The sequence below is a fragment of the Mustela putorius genome, unplaced genomic scaffold, assembly GCF_011764305.1.
Source record: "Mustela putorius furo isolate JIRA1106 unplaced genomic scaffold, ASM1176430v1.1 tig00003942_pilon_pilon_pilon, whole genome shotgun sequence".
Classification (NCBI taxonomy): Eukaryota; Metazoa; Chordata; class Mammalia; order Carnivora; family Mustelidae; genus Mustela; species Mustela putorius.
In genome coordinates this window covers 18,733,357-18,757,419 of record NW_025422087.1, presented here as the reverse complement: position 1 = coordinate 18,757,419, position 24,063 = coordinate 18,733,357, and the positions used below count along the sequence as shown (strand labels likewise).

At 43.1% G+C, this 24,063-nt stretch overlaps 1 protein-coding gene across 2 annotated transcripts in view; it reads left to right on the top strand.

Moving 5' to 3' along the window:
• Positions 1–24,063, top strand: part of ASTN1 (astrotactin 1) — a 314,457-nt gene that overhangs the window by 223,489 nt on the left and 66,905 nt on the right. For both annotated transcript variants that reach the window (XM_004761965.3, XM_004761966.3), the window contains exons 13-16: positions 1,610–1,804; positions 8,521–8,648; positions 15,144–15,248; positions 17,488–17,676. In XM_004761965.3, coding sequence (XP_004762022.1) covers positions 1,610–1,804; positions 8,521–8,648; positions 15,144–15,248; positions 17,488–17,676 — 617 coding nt within the window. The remainder of the gene's footprint in view (positions 1–1,609; positions 1,805–8,520; positions 8,649–15,143; positions 15,249–17,487; positions 17,677–24,063) is intronic.

Below are 24,063 nucleotides of genomic sequence, written 5' to 3'. Positions count from 1 at the left end.
AGAAGATGAGTGTGGGCAGTGTGGAAGGGGGGTGCAGTCAGGACGCTCAGGAGGGACTGAGAGGCAATCAGCCAGCTTCACAGCTCTTTCCAGAAACAGTAAGTTTGGCTCCAGGAAGGAGCCACTTCACTCTCTCCTTCCAGACTGAGGCTGGTGTCACAGAGTCCTTTGTGGGTCTCACATGACATCTGTGGTCTGCACACATTAGGTAGGTTCCTCACTGGACTTTCTTTCTTATTTCAGTTGGAATTCAGTATGAGTGGGAATTTAGCACCCTCCAAGCCACTGTAGATAGCCTGCCAAAAGAGTTCCCTCCCGTTTTTATGTAAAGCCGAAATCACTTGCACTTATAAATTCAAGAGTTCTAATCACGCCTGTTAACACAAATATGTAACTGGTTAATGGGGAATACAAATAGTTGAAGTTTCGGGAACATGGACCTCATTTGTCCCTCTGCTGGGAATGACAATTGGATTCGATGAGTATTTGCTGTTTGCGGGGGACGCTGTGAGTTCCCTAAGTTCATGGTCTCACGGGAGCTTCTCAACATCTCTGCAAAGCAGCCCCCCCCCCACCTTTTACAGATGTGGAAACTGAAACTCAGCAAGTTTCATCAGCTGACCCGAGGTCCCCCAGTAAAGGGCAACATCACTGCTTCTCACCACTTTACACTATGATTATTTATTTGTTCCTTATAGAAGAGAGGTCTTTATCTTGTTACAACAATTACCGTGGATAGTAATAAACGATGTGTTTTAATGTCACAAGTATCTATAAATTCTAAATCTGGTATAGTTTAAGGAGAGACCCACATGAAATTAATATGCTTTTTAAATGACAGGTTTCTCAAAGTAGTTCTTGAACTAACAAATTATATTCTTCTCAATATAACTACAGATAAGGTCCAATTAATGACTTACGGGTCATCGAGCCATGTTTACCAACATCAGCATTGCTCTTCCATTAGAGTAACTGTACATGCATAATGGGGAGGGACGCCAAGGAGGTGTTCACACAGCGTGCCCTTGAGTCGGTTTAGTTCAGGAAGGCTATTCTGAATGGAGGGGGAGTTAAAATGGGAAGATCTTGTTCTTGGATATACTCAAACAGAACGCAGAAGATGATCAATCTTTCTAATTTCGTAGTTCACTTGTCATAGGACAAGATTAGAAGGTTATTAATTTCTTAAGCACAGTGTCATTCCTCTTACTGCCTAATTACCCTCAAAACAAATGCATAGATGGTCCTGGAGAAAGGTTCTAGGATATCTCAGATTTTAATGTGGGAACTCACTTAGAAGCTTACCTCCAGTGACTCTTACCCTGACTTATCTAGGAGAGGAGTCACTTATAGGAGCAAGCCCTCAAGGCCTCAAAGCACTTACCTGCAGAGGAAAGATCAGAGGCTCTGTACGGTCACATAATGGAAGGGGACTCAGTTTGCAGGCTTAAGAAGCTGAGTTCTAAAGGGGCCAAAATCAAACTGGGATACTTACGATCTCTATACCCAACACTCTACCAGAGGTGTTTCTTCCCAATCTGCTGGGTTGAGTTGACTGCATAGCTCATTGATGGAACAACTTTTTATCTTGAGTTTCCTACCGTGTTAGGTGCATCGAGGATTACAAGCTCGGTGTGGATGGTCGCTCTTGCCAACTCATCACAGAGACCTGCCCGGAGGGAGGAGACTGTGGAGAAAGCAGGGAGGTTCCCATGAACCAGACCCTCTTTGGGGAGATGTTCTTTGGTTACAACAACCATTCCAAGGAAGTGGCTGCAGGACAAGTGCTGAAAGGAACATTCAGGTGAATTTTGTGTCTGTGGAACTGGTTACTCAGGGCAACTGATGGATCTTCTACCCTGAAGAGCTTTAAAGTCAGCTTTGCAGCTTGGAGCAAGGTGAACAGGATCCTAAAAGTACAGGTTGTGTTCTCTCCCATGGGCTTCTTCTCTTTCCAGAACCCAGGAACCATGCTTCCTCTGGGTGAACAGCAGAGTGTTCAATAAATTTCTCTCTTGCCCAGGTGGGGACTGCAAGATTTTCCATGGAAGCCACGAGAGAGATTCTGTTTTGCCCCGAGTGGAAAAATCAGGGTGTGAGTCAGTCTAGAATAGCAGCCCTCAAGTATGGCCCATGGATCCTAGGCATCCCTGAGATCCTTTCGGAGGATTTTCAAGGTCCGGCCTTTTCCAACCACAGAGAGGCTGGGTTTTCTTTATTCACATCGACTCAAGCAATATCTTGCAATAAGTTGCATGCAGAGGTGAGAATCCAGCTCAGCTATCTTTTAGTAAGTCAGATAGTTTAAAAAATTGCAAAAAAAATCTAAAAACATTCTTATCATTTTTCATAATTAGTTCAGATCTAATAGGGTGATTATTGACATTTTTAGATGGACTAATATGTATTTCTAAAATTTCTCATTGAATTTCTAATATGGTAAATATGGACAGATAGAATCCATACAAACAATAGCTACTTGGAGGTTCATTTATTTTTAAAACTACAAAGGGATCCTGAGAACAAAATGTTCGGAGCCATTGACTCAGAGTATTTCTCGCAAATTCTCCATTTGATCCCTGTTCCTATTCCCTCTTAGGCTATTAGAGTACATCTTCCTCAGAACTCATGCTTTCCAGGAGATAATGATGACAGAGAGGAAAAGGAGGAGGAAGAGATGTCATAATACAGGCCAGCAATTGATAGCAACCTAGGCCTGGACTCCTATGAGTAAACCCATATTAACTACTCAAACCTGTTCCTATTTTTTTTTTTTTAACGTATAATGTATTATTTGCCCCAGGGGTACAGGTCTGTGATTCATCAGTCTTACACAATTCATGGCACTCACCATAGCACATACCTTCCCCAATGTCCATAACCCAGCGACACTATTCCTCCCACCACCCCCACCCCCAGCAACCATCCGTTTGTTTCCTGTGGTTTGTCTCCCTCCTGATCCCATCTTGTCTTATTTTTCCCTCCCTGTGCCCATGACATCCCGCCTTACCTCTCAAACCCTCATATCAAAAAGATCATGTGATAATTGTCTTTCTCTGATTGACTTATTTCACTCAGCATAATACCCTCTAGTTCCATCCACATTGTTGTAAGTGGCAAGATTTCATTTTTTGATGGCTGCATAGTATTCCATTGTATATATTTACTACATCTTCTTTATCCATTCATCTGTTGATGGATATCTAGGTTCTTTCCATAGTTTGGCTATTGTGGACATTGTTGCTATGAACATTCAGGTGCATGTATCCTTTGGATCACTACATTTTGTATCTTTAGGGTGAATACCCACTAGTGCAATTGCTGGGTCATAGCAGAATTCTATTTTTAACTTTTTGAGGAACCTTCATGCTGTTTTCCAGAGTGGCTGGATCAGCTTTCATTCCCACCAACAGCATAGGAGGGTTCCCATTTCTCTGCATCCTCGCCAACATCTGTCGTTTCCTGACTTGTTAATTTTAGCCATTCTGACTGGTGTGAGGTGGTATCTCATTGTGGTTTTGGTTAGTATTTCCCTGATCCCATGTGATGTTGAGCACTTTTTCATGTGTCTTTTGGCCATTTGGATGTTTTCTTTGCAGAAATGTCTGTTCATGTCCTCTTCCATTTCTTGACTGGATTATTTGTTCTCTGGGTGTTGGGTTTGATAAGCTCTTTTTAGTTTTGGATACTAGCCCTTCATCTGATATGTCATTTGCAAATGTCTTTTCCCATTCTGTCAGTTGTCTTTTGGTTTTGTTACCTCTTTCATTTCCTGTACAAAAAAAGCTTTAGATCTTGATGAAGTCCCAGTGGTTCATTTTTTGCCCTTGCTTCCCTTGCCTTTGGCAAAGTTTCTAGGAAGAAGTTGCTGCGGCTGAGGTCAAAGAGGTTGCTGCCTGTGTTGTCCTCAAGGATTTTGATGGATTCCTGTCTCATGTTGAGGTCTTTCATCCATTTTGAGTCTATTTTTGGGTGTAGTGTAAGAAAATGGTCCAGTTTCATTCTTCTGCATGTGGCTGTCCAAGTTTCCCAACACCATTTGTTCAAAAGACTGCCTTTTTTCCATTGGACATTCTTTCCTGCTTTGTTGAAGGATAGTTGACCATAGAGTTGAAGGTCCATTTCTGAGCTCTCTATTCTGTTCCGTTGATCTATGTGTCTGTTTTTGTGCCAGTACCATACTGTCTTGAGGATGACAGCTTTGTAATAGAGCTTAAAGTCTGGAATTGTGATGCTGTCAACTTTGGTTTTCTTTTTGAACATTCCTCTGGTATTTGGGGTCTTTTCTGGTTCCATACAAATTTTAGGATTATTTGTTCCATTTCTTTGAAAAAAAAAAAATGAATGGTATTTTGATAGGGATTGCTTTAAATGTGTAGATTGCTTTAGGTAGCATAGACATTTTCACAATATTTGTCCTTCCAATCCATGAGCATGGAATATTTTTCCATTTCTTCATGTCTTTCTCAATTTTGCTCATGAGTACTTTATAGTTTTCTGAGTACAGACTTTTTGCCTTTTTGGTTAGGCTTATTTCTAGGTATCTTATGGTTTGGGGTGTAATTTTATCAACTCTTTAATTTGTCTTTCTTCTGTCTTGCTACTGGTGTATAGAAATGCAATTGATTTGTGTACATTGATTTTATATCCTGACACTTGATTGAATTACTATGTGAGTACTAGCAGTTTTGGAATGGAGTCTTTTGGGTTTTCCACATAAAGTATCATATCATCTGCAAAGAATGAGAGTTTGACTTCTTCTTTGCTGATTCAGATGCTTTTAATTTCTTTTCGTTGTCTGATTGCTGAGGCTGGGATGTCTAGTACTATGTTGAATAGCTGTGGTGATAATGGACATCCCTGCCGTGTTCCTGACTTTGGGGAAAACTCTCAGTTTTTCCCCATTGAGAGTGATATTTACTGTGGGTTTTTCATAGATGATTTTTATGATATTGAGATATGTACCTTCTATCCCTACCCTGTGCAGAGCTTTGATCAAGAAAGGATGCTATAGTTTGTCAAATGCTTTTTCAGTATCTACTGAGAGTATCATATGGTTCTTGTTCTTTCTTTTATTAATGTATTGTATCACATTGATTGATTTGGGGGTGATAAACCAAGCTTGCAGCCCAGGAATAAATCCCATTTGGTTGTGGTGAAGAATCCTTTTAATGTTCTGTTGGATCCTATTGGCTAGCTTTTTGGTGAGAATTTTTGCATCTGTGTTCATCAAGGATATTAGTCTGTAATTCTCCTTTTTGATGGGGTCTTTGATTTTGGGATCAAGGTCATGCTGGCCTCATAAAATGAGTTTGGAAGTTTTCCTTCCACTTCTATTTTTTGGACCAGTTTCAGGAGAATAGGTATGAATTCTTCTTTAAATGTTGGGTGGAATTCCCTGGGAAGCCATCTAGCTCTGGGCTTTTGTTTGTTGGGAGATTTTTTATGACTGCTGCAATCTCCTTATTGGTTATGGGTCTGTTCAGGTCTTCTATTTCTTTCTGGTTCCCTTATCGTAGTTTATATGTCTCTAGGAATGCATCCATTTCTTCTAGATTGTCAAATTTGCTGGCGTATAGTTGCTCCTAATATGTTCTTATAATTGTATTTCTTTGGTGTTGGTTGTGATCTGTCCTCTTTCATTCATGATTTTCTTAATTTGGGTCCTTTCTCTTCTTTTTGATAAGTCTGGCCAGGGGTTTATCAGTCTTATTTATTCTTTCAAGGAACCCAGTTTCGTTGATTTGTTCTCTTGTTCTTTTGGTTTCTATTTCATTGATTTCTACTCCGATCTTTATGATTTCTCTTCTTTAGCTAGGCTTAGGCTTTCTTTGCTATTCTTTTTCCAGCTCCTTTAGATGTTAAGGTTAGGTTATATACTTGAGACCTTTCTTGTTTCTTGAGAAAGGCTTGTATTGCTCTATACTTCCCTCTCAGGACTGCCTTTGCTGTGTCCCAAAGATTTTAAAAAGCTGTGTTTTCATTATCATTTGTTTCCATGAATTTTTTCAATCCCTCTTTAATTTCCTGGTTGACCCATTCATTCTTTAGTAGGATGCTGTTTGGCCTCCATGTATTTGAATTCCTTACAACTTTCCTCTTGTGGTTGAGTTCTAGTTCCAAAGCATTGTGGTCTGAAAATATGCAGGGAATGATTCCAATCTTTTGGTACTGGTTGAAACCTGACTTGTGACCCAGAATGTGATCTCTTCTGGAGAATGTTCCATGTGTACTAGAGAAGAATGTGTATTCTGTTGCTTTGGGATGGGATGTTCTGAATATATCTGTGATGTTCATCTGGTCCAGTGTGTCATTTAAGGCCTTTATTTCCCTGTTGATCTTTTGCTTGGATGATCTGTCCATTTCAGTGAGGAGGGTGTTAAAGTCCCCTACTGTTATTGCTTTATTGCTTTATTGTTGATGTGTTTCTTTGATTTTGTTATTAATTGTTTTATATAATTAGCTCCTCCCATGTTAGGGACATAGATATTTAAAATTGTTAGATCTTCTTGTTGGACAGACCCTCCTCATCTTTTATTACAATCTTCGGCTTAAAATCTAATTTGTCTGATATAAGGATTGCCATCCCAGTTTTCTTTTGATGTCCATTAGCATGGTGAATTGTTTTCACTCCATCACTTTAAATCTGGAGGTGTCTTTGGGTCTAAAATGCACTAGATTTAGGCTTTATTTTGATCTGTTAGAAGAAACTGTATCCCCAAATTCTAAACAAAGGAAAGCCTACATATGTACCAAAAATAAATTTAAATACAATGAAGGGACAGAATATGACTATAACAATGTACATTTTAAAAGATTTTTATAAATTTTATAAAGATATTTTACATTTATTTATAAATATACAGGTATTTATAAAGGATTTTATAGAGGTATTGATAAGATAAAATAGTTAAAAAAACATTAAAATAGGAAAGAGGAAAAAATTTTAAAATCGAATAAGAAAAAAATTAAATTAAAAAAATTTAACTTTGAAAGACTTAAGAATCATGAGAAAAAAGCCATGAATTCTATGTGCTGTATTCCATAGCTCTTAAGTTTTGCAGTTTTCATTGATCAGTGAACTTGGTCTTGGCTGGTTGTTCTTGCTGATCTTCTGGGGAAGGGGCCTGTTGCAGTGATTCTCAGATGTTTTTGCCCGAGGCGGGACTACACCGCTCTTGCTGGGTGGCAGGCTGAGTAATCTGTTTGGGTTCACTCTCAGGAGCTTTTATTTATTCCCTGAATGCTTTCCGTAGAGCTCTGGAGGATGGGAATGAAGATGGTGGCCTCCCAGTCTCCAGTCCAGAGGAGCAGAGAGCTCAGGGGCCCCACTCCTTACTGAGCCCTCGGAGAGTTCAGTCCCTCCCCTCTCCCTGGCCTCTGGCCACGCTCCGAGCTCACCAGCCCTGTGAATGAGCATTTCTATCTCTGGCACACAGCCCTGTTTGGAGTATCCAAACCTCATAGATTCCTGCATTGCTCCCATACCACTCCTCCTGTAGGAGGACTGAGTCTTTCTGGGTCTGCCACTTGTGGGGTCCCTCCTCAAAGAACAGTGGCCCGATTGTCCCTTGGATTATGGCTTAAGGTAACCCTTAGCTGAGAGCCCCATCCTCGGCTCTATCCCTGCTACCAGTTTCCCCGCTCTGATCCGTGAGAGCTCTGCCACACTCAGACACCCCTGGTCTTTCCTTGACCCAGTGTGGTCCTGAGACCACACTGTCTCCGAGAGGGCTCCATCCCCCGCTTAGCCTCTGGAACAATGTTCCTCAGTGGAGCTGACTTCTAAACGTTCCAGTTTTGTCCTCCGCTGCTCTACTGCTTGCTGGGAGCTGCCCCTTCCCCCATGGTCTACCTTCCCATGTACTGCCTTGGATTCACTTCTCCACACATCCTACCTTCCAGAAAGTGGTCGGTTTTTTGTTCCTAGAATTGCTGCTCTTCTTCTCTTTGATCTCCTGTTGAGTATGTAGGTGTTCGGAATGGTTTGATAACTATCTAGTCGAACTCCTGGGACCTGATGATATTTAGGTCTCCTGCTCGTCCACCATCTTGCTCCTCCCCTCCAAACCTGTTCTTGACATCTGTTGTTGTTTCTGTTATAGACAGTAGACTTTACTAAAATTTCCGCTTTAAGGCCGGGATTTCGTTTGCTGGTGACAAGTTGTTATAACTAATCTTATGGCAGCAGGAATTTTTTCTGTAGTCTAGAAATGAGACTGCATCTGCCTACTCTTGTGGAGTGGGGATCAGGGAATAGGGCCTGGGATGGGTGGGAGGGAAGAATGTTCTCAATCTTCTGAGCAGACTTTTTCAGCTGGTTTTTTTCTCATTTGTCCTAGCCCTCCCCTACCTCTCACACCCTGTCCTACTGCAGACATGTCCATCAAGTGGGGTTCAGTGGGAGGGGAAACTTTGGTCCAGGAAGAATTTTTTATTGTTGGTTGAGGTGTAGATTTGCCCACCAAGGAGTGGGGTTCAACTTAACACCCTGAAATGAAAATCTACTTCTGTTTCCAGACAAAACAACTTTGCTCGAGGTTTAGACCAGCAACTGCCAGATGGTCTTGTGGTGGCCACTGTCCCCCTGGAGAATCAGTGCCTGGAGGAAATCTCAGAGCCCACCCCTGACCCTGAGTTCCTGACTGGTGAGTGTATCTCCTGTCCTTTACTCAACGGGTAAAAACCATGCAGTTCCCACCAGTTTCACCAAATCAAAACTCTTGACCTCTCTTGTTTTCATTTTGAAGCTAGTGATTTCCTTAACACACAATAAAAGCTCAATTCTAAAACACTCTAGTAGGATTATTTGTCAATCAAATTACAAAAAATTATTGTATAATCATCTGCAAAATGGTCTAATAATACCTTTCCCTCCTAGTTTTATTGGGATCCTTTGAAAAGAGATGGCATAATAGAGGGGTACAAGTTCAGAGGTCTGAGGGGAGTAGGGGGAAGAGTGTCAGAGAGGAAGTGGATGGCTACCATCATCTAGATATCTGTCACTGGGGCCACTGGGTTCCCTGGCAGGTACTTATAGACAAATGTGAGGGAGGAGAAAATGACAGAGCCTTGTTGTCAAATGACCCTTCCTCTGAGTCACGGCTCTGCTGTTTTCTAGTTGTGTGACCTTAGACAATGCAGTTTCTTGGGGATTTATGGCTCTCGTCACAAGTTGGAGATAGTGTTCCTCAATGCTGTTTGAGCTCAGTGACATTCTTCTCCTGGGCTCATTATGGAACTAAGGTACGTGTTGATTGGAAGAGGCAGGAACCTTAAGGGTTGTTCCTCCTTTCTGGGCCTCTGAAGAACACTCACACCACCTCCCCCCAACACCTCCTGGACTAAAGAAGGCACTTCAGAGGGTCCAGTGGGCCCATAAGGGGCAGCCAACCAGGAACTCAGCATCACTTGCTAGGAAGTTGGATGTGAGCTCAATTTCACTGCTGGTTTGCTCATTTCTCCATTACTTTTCTCTTCCTCATTCTATATCTTTTTTTTTTTAAATATTTTATTTATGAATTTGACACAGAGAGAGAGAGAGAGATCACAAGTAGGCAGAGAGGCAGGCAGAGAGAGGGGGGGGGAAGCAGGCTCCCTGCTGAGCAGAGAGCCCCATGTGGGGCTCGATCCCAGGACCCTGAGATCATGACCTGAGCCGAAGGCAGAGGCTTTAACCCACTGAGCCACCCAGGCGCCCCCCTCATTCTATATCTTCCTTATCCTTTACCTTTCTATCCTTTTTCTTTACTTTTCTGAAGAATGGAATGTGCTGAGGCAAGCCTTTTCAAGATATCAAGTTATGTTTAAAGCTTTATTTCAGACCAGAACCAGATTAGAGGTAAGTTTGTCTGAGGGAATATTGTGTAGCAAATCACATGGACTCTGGAAGCTGACAGCTGGGCTCTACTCTTCACGGGCTACGTGATCTCGGACAAGTTGCCTGCCTTCACTGTGTCTCAGTGTTTTTACCTGTGAAAATGAATATAAAACTGTCTTCCTTATAGGATGGATATAAAGAATAAGTAAATTATTATCTGTAAAGTTCTTAGACTAGTTCCTGATGCAGAATGAGATGCACATTTGTTAAATAAATAAGTATATCAAGGAAGAAAAAGAACATGAACATTCAAACGACCAATTAGTGTTTTTACTATAGAAACAGAGGGAGTAAGATAGAAAGCAATTTAAATATATTCTGGACCAGAAATAAATGTCATCAAAATCAGTTGCTGTCTGAGAGATGACACACTCACACAGACACATACCCTACACGGAAAAAATTAAAACACAGCCTTTGGACATATGTCTACAGCTCCCATCTCTAGTATTAGAGAATCTGGCTTTCTCGGTTCCACATCATTTGCTGAGAAATACTCCCTGTGTGTGCGTAAAATGCATATAAAGGGAAGTGTGAGGTGACACATGCAAATAGGACAGGTTCCACATGAGAGACAGGTGTCTTCTGTCTCGAGATCCACCAAGACCTTGCATGTAAAAATTTACTGTGGAGGGAGGGGCCCCTGGGTGGCTCAGTGGGTTAAAGCCTCTGTTTTCAGCTCAGGTCATGATGCCAGGGTTCTGGGATCGAGCCCCGCATCAGGCTCTCTGCCAGGAAACCCATTCCCCTGCCCCATCTCTCCCTCTGCCTGCTTCTCTGCCTACTTGTGATCTCTGCCTGTCAAATAAATAAATAAAATCTTAAAAAAAAAAAAAAAGAATTACTGTTGAGGTGAGGAGATTTTATTGACTTCAGCTGCTAGGCTGGGAGGGCATACAGTTCTGGCTGCTACCTGAGGCTTTTTTGGAGGAGGACGTGGCTAGATCCAAGAGACATCAGAAGACCACGTTTGAATCTACATCTTTGGAAATAAGAAACAAATCCAAACTGGGTCCTCATCCATAACAGAAGTTTCTTTCTCCCTAGTCCCCTTTGACCTCTCCTAATCTGGCATCTTGGAGGTAAAAGGAACAGAAGGATGTCGGATGGATCACGGATGGATCACTTCCATTTTTCATGACCTTGAGAGAGACAAGTCTAACATTTGATGTCCAAATGTTCAGTGCTGTTTTTTTTTAAAAGCCCAGAATGACTAGAAGAATTAGAGAGATGGTTGACCAAATTTCTCCCATATTAACATTTTAATTGTATCTTTCCTGAGAATCACAGAGAGAATATCGTACGTTGCACTAGGTGCCATTATAGGTCATAATCCCCATAAACCTACAAGCTTAGAAGATTTTAGAGCTAAAGTGATCTTCAGAATCTTCAACCTCAGCATTTACAAGCCCAATGGTATTTTTTCATGAAAAACCAGTGCTCCACTCATAAAAAGGCTCTTTCTTTAAACACATTGGCAAAGACTACAGTATCTACCTCTCAGCAATCTGCAACACCTTAGCCTAGAGAGGCAGGTCCCAAGCAGCCGTATAGTGAAGAAATACCTTCTACTTCACTTGACCCAGCAATTCCCAAGCCTGTTTAACCAGAGAATCCTTTTACACATAATAACTATTTCCATCTTCCAGAATTACGGGTTTGAAGTACATTCAGGAAAATACTGATGTGCTTTATTTTGCTAGCTGCTTCCCTCTGCATCAAAGTAAGAGTTAAGAACTCTGAGCTTCACCACACTTTTTGGTGTGACAAGAGCAACCAGATTACAGCAGGTGAAGGTTACTTCTTCAGAGCTGGCTCTAGCAAAGGAATCGGCCACCATCGCTGGCATTTTGGCTGAGACCGAAGGGCAGGCAGAGGAGTAGGAGAGCTTTAGAGGGAACAAGGAAGGGCTTCAGGTGCACCCTGATTGGAGGCTGTTGAGATGTAGGTGGAACCTACTAACTATGGAGGAATGTGGCATTCTAGGTAGACGTTAAGGGGGTGCCTATTTGCCTTTCTCTGGTTGGACCCAAGTTGGAAGCAAGAACAAAAATTAGGAAATCTGTCAGTTATCGGTCAAGTCCTGGTCACGTTCGGCCGATTTTTACAGAGCATCTTGTTTGGCTTCCTGGACTGGTTGTTAGATATAGCGCTCTGACTTCTCCAAGTCTGATTTATACACAGCAGACGAGCTGTTTGGGCTGGTTCCTATAGACAGGAGGTTGGTTTCCTGAGCCTTTTGTGACAGGTTATGGGTCAGAGTTCTATTTTTATATGTGGTCTGGCCATTGCCTGTTTGTATTTTGAGTTTCTCAGTTGAGAAAAAGAAGACTCTGGAGGCAGACCAAGGAGGGAAAGGAGGGTGCTGGACACATTCATGGGCCAGTGGATGCCGTAATCGCTAAGTCTGCGTGAAGAGTTAGAGCTGTGATCTCTCTGGAACTTCTTCAGGTTCATCTGGAAGAAACAGACTTTTAGAAGTCTTGGGCATAATGCATTTCCATGGCATTTCCAATAAGATGACAGGAGGAGCCAAGCTTCCCTCTTCCCTTCCCTTCCTCTCTACCTCCTTCCTTCCCTGCGCAGAAGTCGAGTCAGTCGTTCCTTTTTTTCGAGCATAGGTAGGGGAAAGCTTGTTCTTCCTTGAGAAAACATAGAGATATATTGTTTGAAAAAAGAGTCATTGAAACATTGAGAGACATATTCCCAAATGGCAATAAAATAAAATAAAATAAAAAACTAGACCTGACTACATGCCAAGGGCACATTAAGAAAGAGTCCTGTGGCCGAGCTAGAAAATATGTACTTTAAGATATCCCTTTCTTTTTAACTAATGGACAAATTATCCATATGCAGGCACAGAACCACACCCCCCAAGCATTGATAGTTCTGCACCTGTCTCCCGGACTGGCAGAGCCGAGATGTGCTCAGTAGGTTGGTTGATCAGCAGCTAAGTAACAGAGCTCTGTTTGGCTCATTGTGGGTGAAAATTGGACACTGCAATCCCTTCCTATCGCCTGGCATCCCTGCTTTCTTAATTTTTTTCTTCACTCTGTTGCTCTGAACTCAAGCTTAGGAATTCATAACAAAAGCATCTGGGAAGAAGTGGCCAGTGTACACGATTAGGGGTGACGAGGAACATGACAATTACAGATGCCATGCATATATATGATGCTTTATTTTTACTCAGCCTCCTTTTAGGCCCAGAACTTTGCCGGGTTCTGGCAATTACCTGTGAAGCAGGTCAGATGACCAGTATCACCACTTTTCAGGTAGGAAAATGGGAACATAGGAATTACCTAGCTCAAAATCACAGAGCTGGTCTGAATTAGAGAACCGAAAAGGAAGCAAGAGGGTTCCTTCACTAAGCCTCTTTCTTGCTCGATAGCTGAAGACACAAGCAACCCAAAAGCAGGTAGCTAGAGAGGAAATCAGCCCAGGCCTAGCAGGAAAAACTGCCCCTCCAGCAACATCGCCAGTGTTAGAATTCCCACCCCCTGGTTTCTTGCCTGTTTCTAGGAAACAACTCCATTAAAGGGAATGTTTTCCAATATCCTGAAATATCTTCATTGATTGGGCTTGCTATTTTTTTAAATTATTAATAGACTTTTTGAAATAACAGCAAGCTGGTGTGGGGACATAACTAGAGAAGGCACATTACGTAGAATAGCTCTAAAAACATGCGCATTTATGCTCTAACGAAATGTGCCTTCCAGGTATGTGACCGGGGTGTTAATCCTGTAAAGTTCGCAGTTCATTTATGTGCTTTTAAAATTAACCCAAGGGTGAAAAGCCAGAGTATGTAGTAGGATGACTGTTGTCAAATGCTTAATGCTCTGATAGAAGAACATTTGGAAGAAAAAAAGTACTGAAAACTTTCTTTTAGTTTCAAGTAACTTACCCTTGATTGCCCGAGATGAAATTTAAGCAATCCGTTCGCTAAGTACCCCTTCTGACCTTTTTGCTTTTTGCCTTTCCGATAATTATTCCTGTATGATTCACACCAAAATGGAAATTTGGCAGTTACTCAGCTAATTTGATCAGAGTTGACAAGCAGCTAATTAATCCCGCCCCCTCTTCATCCAGTTTATGTATTAAATTAGTTGGTTTAGCCTTAAGAAGGCGTGGGTCACAGTGGCAGGATAATGCAGTACATATTATAACCATTATATTTATACACATTATATACATAATATTTATACATAGTATCTATCTAAAGTTTCTATACACATTGCCAATCTATTTACATATATACATAATATGCATTTACACACATGCATACACATATATATTTATTCCTATAACTTATACACAGCAAATGTTAGGCCTAGAAATGAAGCTAAAATTGGTTTTCTAAGCTTAGCAAGGTAATTTTTTTTTTTTTTTATTCCTTGTGGTCTAATTATTTTGTTTCTGTAGCATTTTATTTTTAAAGGAATGACTAGAATTCAAATAGGATTCCACTCTTTCTCTGTGGTACTCAAGCAGGAACAGCCCATTATAGCATGTCAAAGCAGCTACAAGGATGTGCTTGTTGAAAATGACTCCGGACAAGTACCTTGGCTTCTCGGTTCTCCCACTGGTAAAAGGGGGACCACAAATAAAGTGTCTGTTGTAATGTCAGGCATACAGATGGCAGGCCCTACAGGGGAACCTTAATGCTGCCCCTTAATGACTGAGTCACACCGACCCTGTCCCTCCTTGGTGAGGAAGAAATCAGCATTATCAGCTTCAGAGTAATTAAAACTTAAATACTGAACACAAATCAGTTAAATGGGACAGAAAAATCAATGTTATCAGGTACGTGAGCTGAAGTCAATTACAACACCTATTAAAGAGAGTAAAACTAGCGTGTGTTACAGTAAGCCTAGAACTTCATATAAATTTACTAAGGGGATATTATAGAATGGTTAAGAACCCTGCCATGTCTCAGATACATTGGGAATGCCATCCTGGACCCACCGAGTAGCCTGGGGCCTTTAAGCAAACACTCTCTCTGTGCCCCAGTTTCCCCGTTTCTAAAGTGCAAATCCTAACACCAGTCTTGCCATGATCCAATGACTTTACATATGCAGAGTGCTTAGCAAAATGCCTGCTGCAGAGGCAGGGTTCAGTAAGTGAGAGCCGTTGTCCCTGTGATTCCAGATATTATCTCCATCAAAGAATGCTTTTTTGTTTTTTCACAATGACACCTGCTAACCGGGTAGACTTGGGACCTGGGAAGCAATCACGCGCACTGAGCCTGCGTCTCCTCTGTCCCCAGGGATGGTGAACTTCAGCGAGGTGTCCGGATACCCCGTGTTGCAGCACTGGAAGGTCCGGTCTGTGATGTACCACATCAAACTCAACCAAGTGGCCGTCTCCCAGGGTGAGCACCGCAGCCCGCTGTCCTTCCACTTGCTCCTGGGGCGGGCAGTGCCCGTTGCAAGGGCACAAGACTTTTATCCCATTGTTGCAGATGTTGTCAAAAATGTAGCCTCTTCAAGAGCCACGTAACCTACCTGCTCAGATTCACCCTTAAGGGCAAACACCAGGAATCGGATCCTTGTCTAAAGATAGATTAGAGGGCAGGTTTTATCTTGGTCTATAGGTGTGATGGGAAGGGCGAGGGTGGGGTCCCCGGGAAGATAAATAACTACTTTATCTTTCTTCCGCGGGTCACACCGTATACAGAGAAGATATACAAAAGAGACTTTTTATAAACTGACAGAATAAAACCTTCCAAATGCAGAGAACATCACTTAAAGTTTTCATACAATGAAAGAAATACAGAAAAAGAGCAAGAAAGAGGTGGGGTGGGGAGGTGGGGGGAAGATTAGAAAACAGCTTTTAATGGTCCCTAAACAGCAAATGAGCAAAAGATACATGATAGATAAGAGAGCTAGATACCTAATAAGCTAAGGGGCAGTGAGTTCCAAAACCCAGGACCAACTGTTTCAGACCAGGGAGGCACCTTGGGCAAGTATTCTTGACATTTGAGCAGTAAATGCCTTGATCAACTTTTTCCTAACACTTAAGCAATCCTAATGTGCAATTTGCAGATGGGAAAGTTAATTGCTACCAATAAGGCCTTAGTATAGGTACACATCTACATTCCAACTCATCCCCTTGGACTAGGAGAACCTTACTCAGTTCCTTCCTCTGAAGCCACCTAAAGAATGTACCAGATGGGAAGTTTATGCCGTAGAGTCTGGTTTCTCCGTGTTGGATGGAAAGGTAACTAGGGTCAGACAGTATGTGTTGGCCTGGGATGACAAGACAAGGAGAGGGATCTTCAGGTCAGCAGTAGGGAGGTAGAGCCCTAGCGCCAACAGGAGAGAGCTAAAAGATACAGGACCAAGAATTATAAAGAGGAAGTGAGACATATACTCACAGAAAGGTAAAGCCTTACGCATAGGGGAAAAAAATGCATTAAGGATATAGAACATTTCCATAGGACACAAGGGGACTCAGAACTCGGTTTATTTTAACCTGAAAGAGTTCTTGGCAGGAAGGGGTTGGGGTGGGGAATCTTACTGAAGTCAGTTCTGTTGGTACAGAAAAACCTCGAAAGAACTAAGCTACTCCTCATTCTAGGAAAACGTAGCAGTAGAGACTCTGTCCTGTTCCCATGCTGAGCCTGCTCCCAGCACAGGTGGTGTGCACGCTGGGAGTTCACAGCGGGATATCACTGCTGCCACATGCCTTTCAAAGCCACACGTGGCTCCACAGCTGATGAGAACTTCTGCACTCGGGCTCTCGTGCCTGGGCCAGGCTCTGCCTTGTCCTGATAGGACCCAGGTCTGCACAAAGGCAGGCTGACTAAAGCTGGCCAGGTTCAGATGTTACTGGATTTGGAAAATTTGTCGTGGGCTATCTTTCTGATCAGTATAACTCTCCTCAACAGGAAAGGCAAATCTATGGAGATTTGGCGGGGGAGGCCAGAGGAGGACAAACAGATCCTTTCCTCCACTGCCATCTCCCTCTCTGCATACTTTCGATTTTCTGAAAAAAATATAAGCAGTGTATGAGTGACTTTTGTCACCCCCTTCATCCATTATCTTCCCGATACCGGGGTCTATGTCTGGAGGCAATATTCTACCTCCCAAAACTCTTTTGGTCACTACCCACAGTTAGAATACCTTTTTTTTTTTTTTTTAACACCATGACCTTGAAATATGCACACTCCCACATACACACCACAGAAATTTCGCGAAGCAGGACTTCATTTTACGATGTGAAATGTTCTTTGCTGGTATTTGTGTTTCTATTTTAGACTCTGCTATTTTTTTTTTTTTTGAAACGCCATTATTTGAGCTCACTAAATTGATTTAATGTCATGACTTAGGATTTAAAAAAGAAAAAAAACAACATTGACTTAAGGAGGGAGTTAGATTGGGTCAGTGCTCTCCCTGCACAAAGTTAACAGCATAACCAACTGGCCGGAGAGACACTCAATGAGGAACGAAGACGTGTGAGTTAGCTAGCTGGAAATGCTCAGCTGAGAGGTCCCGCCAGCTCTCCAACATCACTGTGGGCCACGGGGCTCTTGCGCTTTGGAGGCTGAACGGCCCAGGAAACCAGACACCCCCCGCACGTCCTCACTCTTGCGTGATGTTTCTCTGTAGCCCTCAGCAACGCGCTCCACTCCCTGGATGGAGCCACATCACGTGGGGATTTTGTGGCCTTGTTGGATCAGTTTGGCAACCATTACATCCAGGAAGCTATCTACGGCTTTGAGGAGTCCTGTTCCATCTGGTATCCAAACAAGCAGGTGCAGCGGCGACTCTGGCTGGAGTATGAAGACATCAGCAAAGGTGAGTGATGAGCTCGTCAGTGGCTTCAACATCCCGAGCAGGTACGGCTGTCTGGGTGCGAATCTGGGGCCCAGACCAAAGAAGTCTGTCAGTGAAGGGCTCATTCAGATGTTGCCTCAATGTTCTGTGCCCATCCATAAAATGGCCAAGGTTGGGGGTTTTGGGGAAACTTTAGATACAGGATGGGGTTGCAAGTGTATGGTCACTGTGTTCGTGATCATGGACAGAGTCCTCTAGAGGTTTCTACCAGGCCCTGTGCATTTTGCTGTCGTAGCAAAGGCAAGAAGTTCGACTGTTCGTATGGACGGGGGAGAAGCAGGAGAGTGTTGGAGTCTCCCCCACTATGTCCTGCCTCTGCCTTTCCTGGCTGGCAACTCCATCCAGTAACCACAGAGCAAACCTCTCCTCACTCCACCCTGCTCTGGGTTTAGGCCCATGTTTTCCCCACTGATCTGTGCTAAGAAAGGAATTTCCATAGGCTCAGGTGTTGACACAGCTCTGGATAACAGCCTTACCAGTACATCTTTGTCCACTGTTGGAGAGCAAGTTAGTATTCAGTCCAAGTAAGTATAAGAAATTGGAATTATTCAGACCTTCTGAATTCACCTTCTGCTATGGGAGGAGTCCCGGCTGGCAAATACATATTCTGATCAACCAAGACTGGTGTAGAACTGCCGTTTGTGGAATTTCTTCTGAGCTTACCCTCGTGGCACTCTGATGAGGCCGAGTACGGATGTGTGAGTTGCTAAAGGGCAAGTGATGGCATTAGCGCAATGGGAACTCAAGAAGGAGGTCATCCTAAGATTTAACGATCAAGAGTCCCTCTGTGATGAGGGACCCCCTGTGTCAGCAACGCTGCCGTGGAAATTGTGGCCCCGTGGCTGAGCTCTCTTGACTACCCCCGCTCCATACAGATTTCTGTTTTGTCTTGCTCAAGGGGTAGCAGAGGCACGAGAACCTCTCTCGTGGCAAGGCATTTCCTTCCAGAGGAAACAAGAGGCTTGTGTCTGGGCTCTGGTTGTTGCAGGCATTTCTCTCCAAGCCCTGATTCCCCTAAACTCAACAACACAGTCACAGGCTTCTAGCATCCTTTCAAACTTCAGTCTCTGAAAATTGTTCTGATTCCAATTTGCCAAGAAAGGAGTGTCATGTAAGCAAATGCAGATAAGGCCAGTTCCAGCTGGCAAAGCTTTCTTACATTTTTATGCCAGAGCTTAGTGATTGAACCAAAAGGCTAATTCCTCCCCTGTGTCTGTTTGCCAGTGGTTCAGGGATGGCCAGGTTCTGGGACTGCTGAGAGATAAGGGTGACCTTCCCCAGAATGCCCGGTTCTGTCCCTTTGCTTCTGCCCCCGGCTTTGTGGTGTCCTTGAAGTTCAACACTGAGCCCAGGAAGGAGATTATCTATGACCTTGGCACTGTGCCCTCCCCATGTTGAGTTCAAGCCATTTTTACCATGGAGGAGTTCCTTTTGTCACACTCCAACCGGTGACCTTATTTCTAAGTATTCGGTGTACAACCCCTTGCCTGCTATTGATCTTAGAAGGTACTCGAACATTTCAGTGTCTATTTAGGACTCTCCCAGTTGTCCATGTATACCACCACCCTCCTCCCAGATCCTACTCTGCGTCACAGGGTTTATCTCTTGTATTTTTGGTCTACTTATTACTCTTAAATCATTTTCTCCTCCCTAGGCGCTAATTCCCTTTTCTTCCAAAAGCATGCAATATGCTTCTGATGAAGACTTATAAGTACATAAAACAAAGGAAGATTTTCTTCCACTTTTCCACACTCTGAGAGGACTGCTCCAGAAGGAGATTTCTAGGTTAGTGGTGACAAGTTTTCTGAGAGGGCTATACCTTCCATGACGTAAAAGTGACATCTTGCTGGACTCGAGTGCTTGGATGATATGTTCTTGCCTGCTCTGACTTTCAAAACCCTCCGGTGAGAAGGGTTCCTCTGTTGTTTATCTTTGCACCTAAGTTGTTTATTTTTGCTCCAAGATTGAATAGGAAACGAGGCTTCTTAGGGGTGAAATAAAACGGAAAGTACACAGGACTTAACAGGTTGGGTCTCTCGGCATTGGTCCGGTGACTTGCTTAGTTCACTGTGGGGACCTCACCTGTAATGCCGTCTGTGGTTCCTTCCAGCTCTCACAGTTTGTGGATCCTTCTAAGCCCATCTGTATGTGAGCACCTTTCTCAGGTCAGGCACTAGGGTCAAGACTGTCCTCTTCTCTCCACAGGTCACTGCAGAATCTCTCAAAGGTAGGTTCCGTGCCCTCTTCAGCTTTAATGTCCCAGGGTCTGACACAGAGCAGGGCACATGGTAAGCTCCCAATAGGCATTGATGATGGTTACTGGTGGTGGTGGGAGCAGGGGTGGCGGCAGCTGTGGGAATGGTAGGAAAAGCCCTTCTGATGCGGCAACTTGCCAAGTGGGTTTTATTATAGACATGCAGCGTGCTCTAGTTCTGCTGACTGAGGAAGACTCACAGATGGCTATTTTTGGCCAGGCTTCCAGCCTTCACGCCCATATTTGTCATACTACCACTACATGGTTTGGCCATACCAACATTGAGGAACATCTGTCTTTTGAGAAGTCTGACCGAAGCCCATAAAGAATAAATTTCCAGGTCTCCTTGCTTGAGATTAGCCTCTCCTAATTTTTTTTTTTTTTTTTAACAGAGCGAGTAAGGACTATCAGAATTGGAATTACCCAACCTCCATCTCTCCACTGCTAAACTGACTTTTCTCTGCTCTCATTTCTCTTTGCCCTCTTGCCTCAGCAAATGTCATGAGCTCCTTGCTCTCCAGGCTAAACTCTACCTGTGCGGCGGCTCCCCACTCCTCTCTGCTTCCTCTTAGACCCCGCTCCTATCATTGTGTCTTCATCTTTCATCTTTACAACCCTTCAACCACTTGATTTATCCCTCCGCCAACCTTCTAGCTTCCCCCCGAATAATTTACCACTGTTTCTTTTCAACACATTAACCACCAAACGTCCTGAGTGGGTAGTTTATGCATCTTCTATGTCCGCAACTTCTTTTCACTCTTCACATTATTGTTATTTGCTTTCTACCCCTTTCATTCTATAGAAATAGCTCTGGAGAAGGAAATCAAGGGCTTCCCATTCAGAGATTTAACTTTTCCATTCGGTGATCATTTTATCTATATCAGCTGAAGAATGTGTCCCTCTTGACCAGTTCTGCCTTCTCGAAAATTCTCTCTTCCCTTGATGTCCCCAATTGTATCCTTTCCAGATTCTCTTCCTAAATCTTTGGCCTTCTCATTCATTTCCCCCCTTATTCCTCTAAAGAAATCATTTACATTTTGCGTATTTTCCAGAATTTCACTGGTAATGTTCGGCTCTTCTTCACCATTGCTGGGGGATTCTCTTCTCTGCCCACCTCAACCTCCATCCCTAATCCTTCCCTTTTCCCTAAGACTCGAGACTTAAGACTCAAGAAATGTTGAGCATTTCTACCTGGTTTCGGCAGGGACATCAGCGGTCACCATCTCTTTTCTCTGTATCCACCAGTAGCTTTGTCCACTATGTTGAAGGGTCACCGCACGAAGGGAGGAGTCCCTCTCGATGCCCTCCTCCATCCTCCACGTTCACTCACTTGCAGTGTGCTGTTCTTTTGACCACCTAAATACTCCTCCAACGGTGTCTTCTCCTGTCCATTTCCCAAAGTTGTATGAGTTTACAGTATCTGCTCTCCTCAGAACCGAAACTGCTTCCTCACATGTCTCCTTTTCTTCGGTTTCCCGCCATTCTAGTCTATTCTACATGACAGTTACCTTCTTACAATGGCGCTTCATCACCTGACTCCTCTGCTCGAAGCGCTTCACTAACTCCCCGCTGCCTTCCCAACATGAGCATGTGACCTCGCTCCCTGTGTTAGTTCTGGGGCTGCTGTATCAAATCACCACAGACTGGGTGGTTTTAAACAACGTAATTGTATTCCCTGACTCTGCTGGGGGCCAGAGGTTCAAATCCGGGCTAAACTCAAGGGATCCATAAGCTGGTGCCTCCTAGAGGCTTTAGGAGCCTCCTTGCAGCGTCTCAAGCTCCACCTGTGTTCACTGGTTTGCGGCCCTCTCCTCCGCCTTTAACGTGCATCACTCCAATCGCTGAGTCACCCAGGACTCTTCCTTCCTCCTCTTTCTTATAAGGACCCCTGGGACTACACAGGGCCCACCCAGATAACCCAGGATAATCTCCCCATCTCAAGATCTTCATTTAAGCATATGGGGAAAGTCCCTTTTGCCAGCCACAGGTGACATTTACAGGTCCCAGAGATCAGATCGTGGGCATCTTTGAGAGCTATGGTTCAGCCTGCCGTACCTCCACCCTCTCCAGCAGGGTCAGAGTCCACTCCCTATGCCAAGGGTCCTCCACTCTGATACGAGGCAGTCTGTGCTCAATCCCAAGACCTTGCATTTGCTTGCAGACAGTGGAAAGCCTCAGGGCCTCCCTCCTTGCTAGTCTAAGGCCATAGATACACTCACTCAAGTCTCCACCACTAAGCTTCTATCTCACGCAGAAATTTCTGCTTGGGTCCCTGTCTTGTCTCCTCGTGGGTTTCCCTTTTTTTTTTTTTTTCCCTTTCTTAGGTGTCTGTTCAGTTGCCTAATCTCTGGGAGGATCTCCCCCTCTCATTAGACCCTTAGGATCAGCAAACCAGTCTTCTTGCCTATGATTTCTGTTTTTTACTTTCATGTTTCAATTCCCTCTTCAGCTCTATAAATTTTCACTTGCAATTAAATGATACCCTGTCCCAGGGTCAGGCCCCATGTCGGGGTGCAGGGTCAAGGTTTGGAAGAGGGCTTTGATCCTTTGCCATACCTCAGAGCCCATGTGCCTGTGCTGCCCTGTTGTCTCTTCTCCTTCCGTTCTACTGCCCCTTCTTCCGATTTGTCTTGATAAGAGAAGCTTACATGCTACCACGCCCACCACACCTCCATTGCTGTTCTGGGCAGAGGTCTTTGCTGCCTCTCCCAGCACCTTGTATCTGTCCCTTGATGGCGCTTTTCCCATTTCCTTATGTTGTCATTGTCCTGCATGACAGTCTCCCATGATGACAGATTGAACAACACTTAACCATAGTTTTCTCCCTTTTTTAGCTTAAAAAGATTATTTATTTATTTATTTAAAAAATTCAAAATGTATAAAACAGGACAAATGGAAAAACAAATCTGCCTCCCACTCTTATTTCTCAGTGATTGAGTTCTATTCCCCAGAGGACGCTGAGCAGCCATTGCTACCAGTAGACTGTGTATCCATCCAGACATATCCCATTCTTAGCCATTTGGAAGTGAACAAAGCAAATCGCAGAAGAGTAGATATATTAGGGTCTCATCTGTTTTAAAAACTATATTTATAAATATATGCCAATACACACACACACACAAAGATTTTATATATATATATATATCTTTTAGTCTCACTAAAAATATGTCTATGGATGTGTATATACAATATATATGTATATATATACATATAATCTATATAGAGAGAAACATATGTATATAAGCTCAAAATAGCTTTATTTGTGTGTATATATGAGAACAAATTGCCTGTTTGCTCCAAGATTAGGGCTATGGGGTAGAGACCTTTATGTTTTTGTACTATAAATTCCTGTATTGCTTTTCCCACAATAAACATGTGCCACTTTTACAATCAAACCCTTTTAACACATTGAAAAAATATATTCTGCGAAGTTTGTGTTACCTTGAGTGAAGACTTACAAAGCTGACTTAAAAAAAAAAAAAAAACAAAGCAAAACCAAAACAAAGCATACAGTTGCTATCTACAGAGAGCTGAACTTTGGATAGAAATCTGGGGGTGAAGTGCAAAATAATATGTCTTATTAGTATTTGGGTCTTCATCCCCGACACTGTGCCTGGCATATAATTAACATCCACTGTTTGGAAGGAATGAATCTTTTATTTTGTTCTTCCTTCAGAAGAAAGCAATAAAGAGCTACAGATCTGTAGATTCCAGACAAGCGACCAAAAAAAAAAAAAAAAAAAAAATTGAATCTTCTTCAAGTAAGAACTTCCAAAGGCTTAATTTTAATCCGCCACCTGACACACTAAACACAATACATTTTCTTCTCTTCTCTTTCTTTCTTTCAATACTCCATTCAGGAGTGGATTTCCTCAGGGCTTTCTTCCTTTCCTTTTCCAATAGCACTTTCATTGTTACTTTAGATCTGACCTTTGTCATCATCTCTTCTTGCCATCACCCTTGGTACACCTCCGGGGGGTTATCCGGGTTGACAGGTGACAATCTGGAAACTCTTCTTTTCTGCTGCACTTTCAGGTCCATAACCCACTGGGTTTTTGTTTGTTGCTAGCCCGTTGTCTCCTTTCCATGGGGAA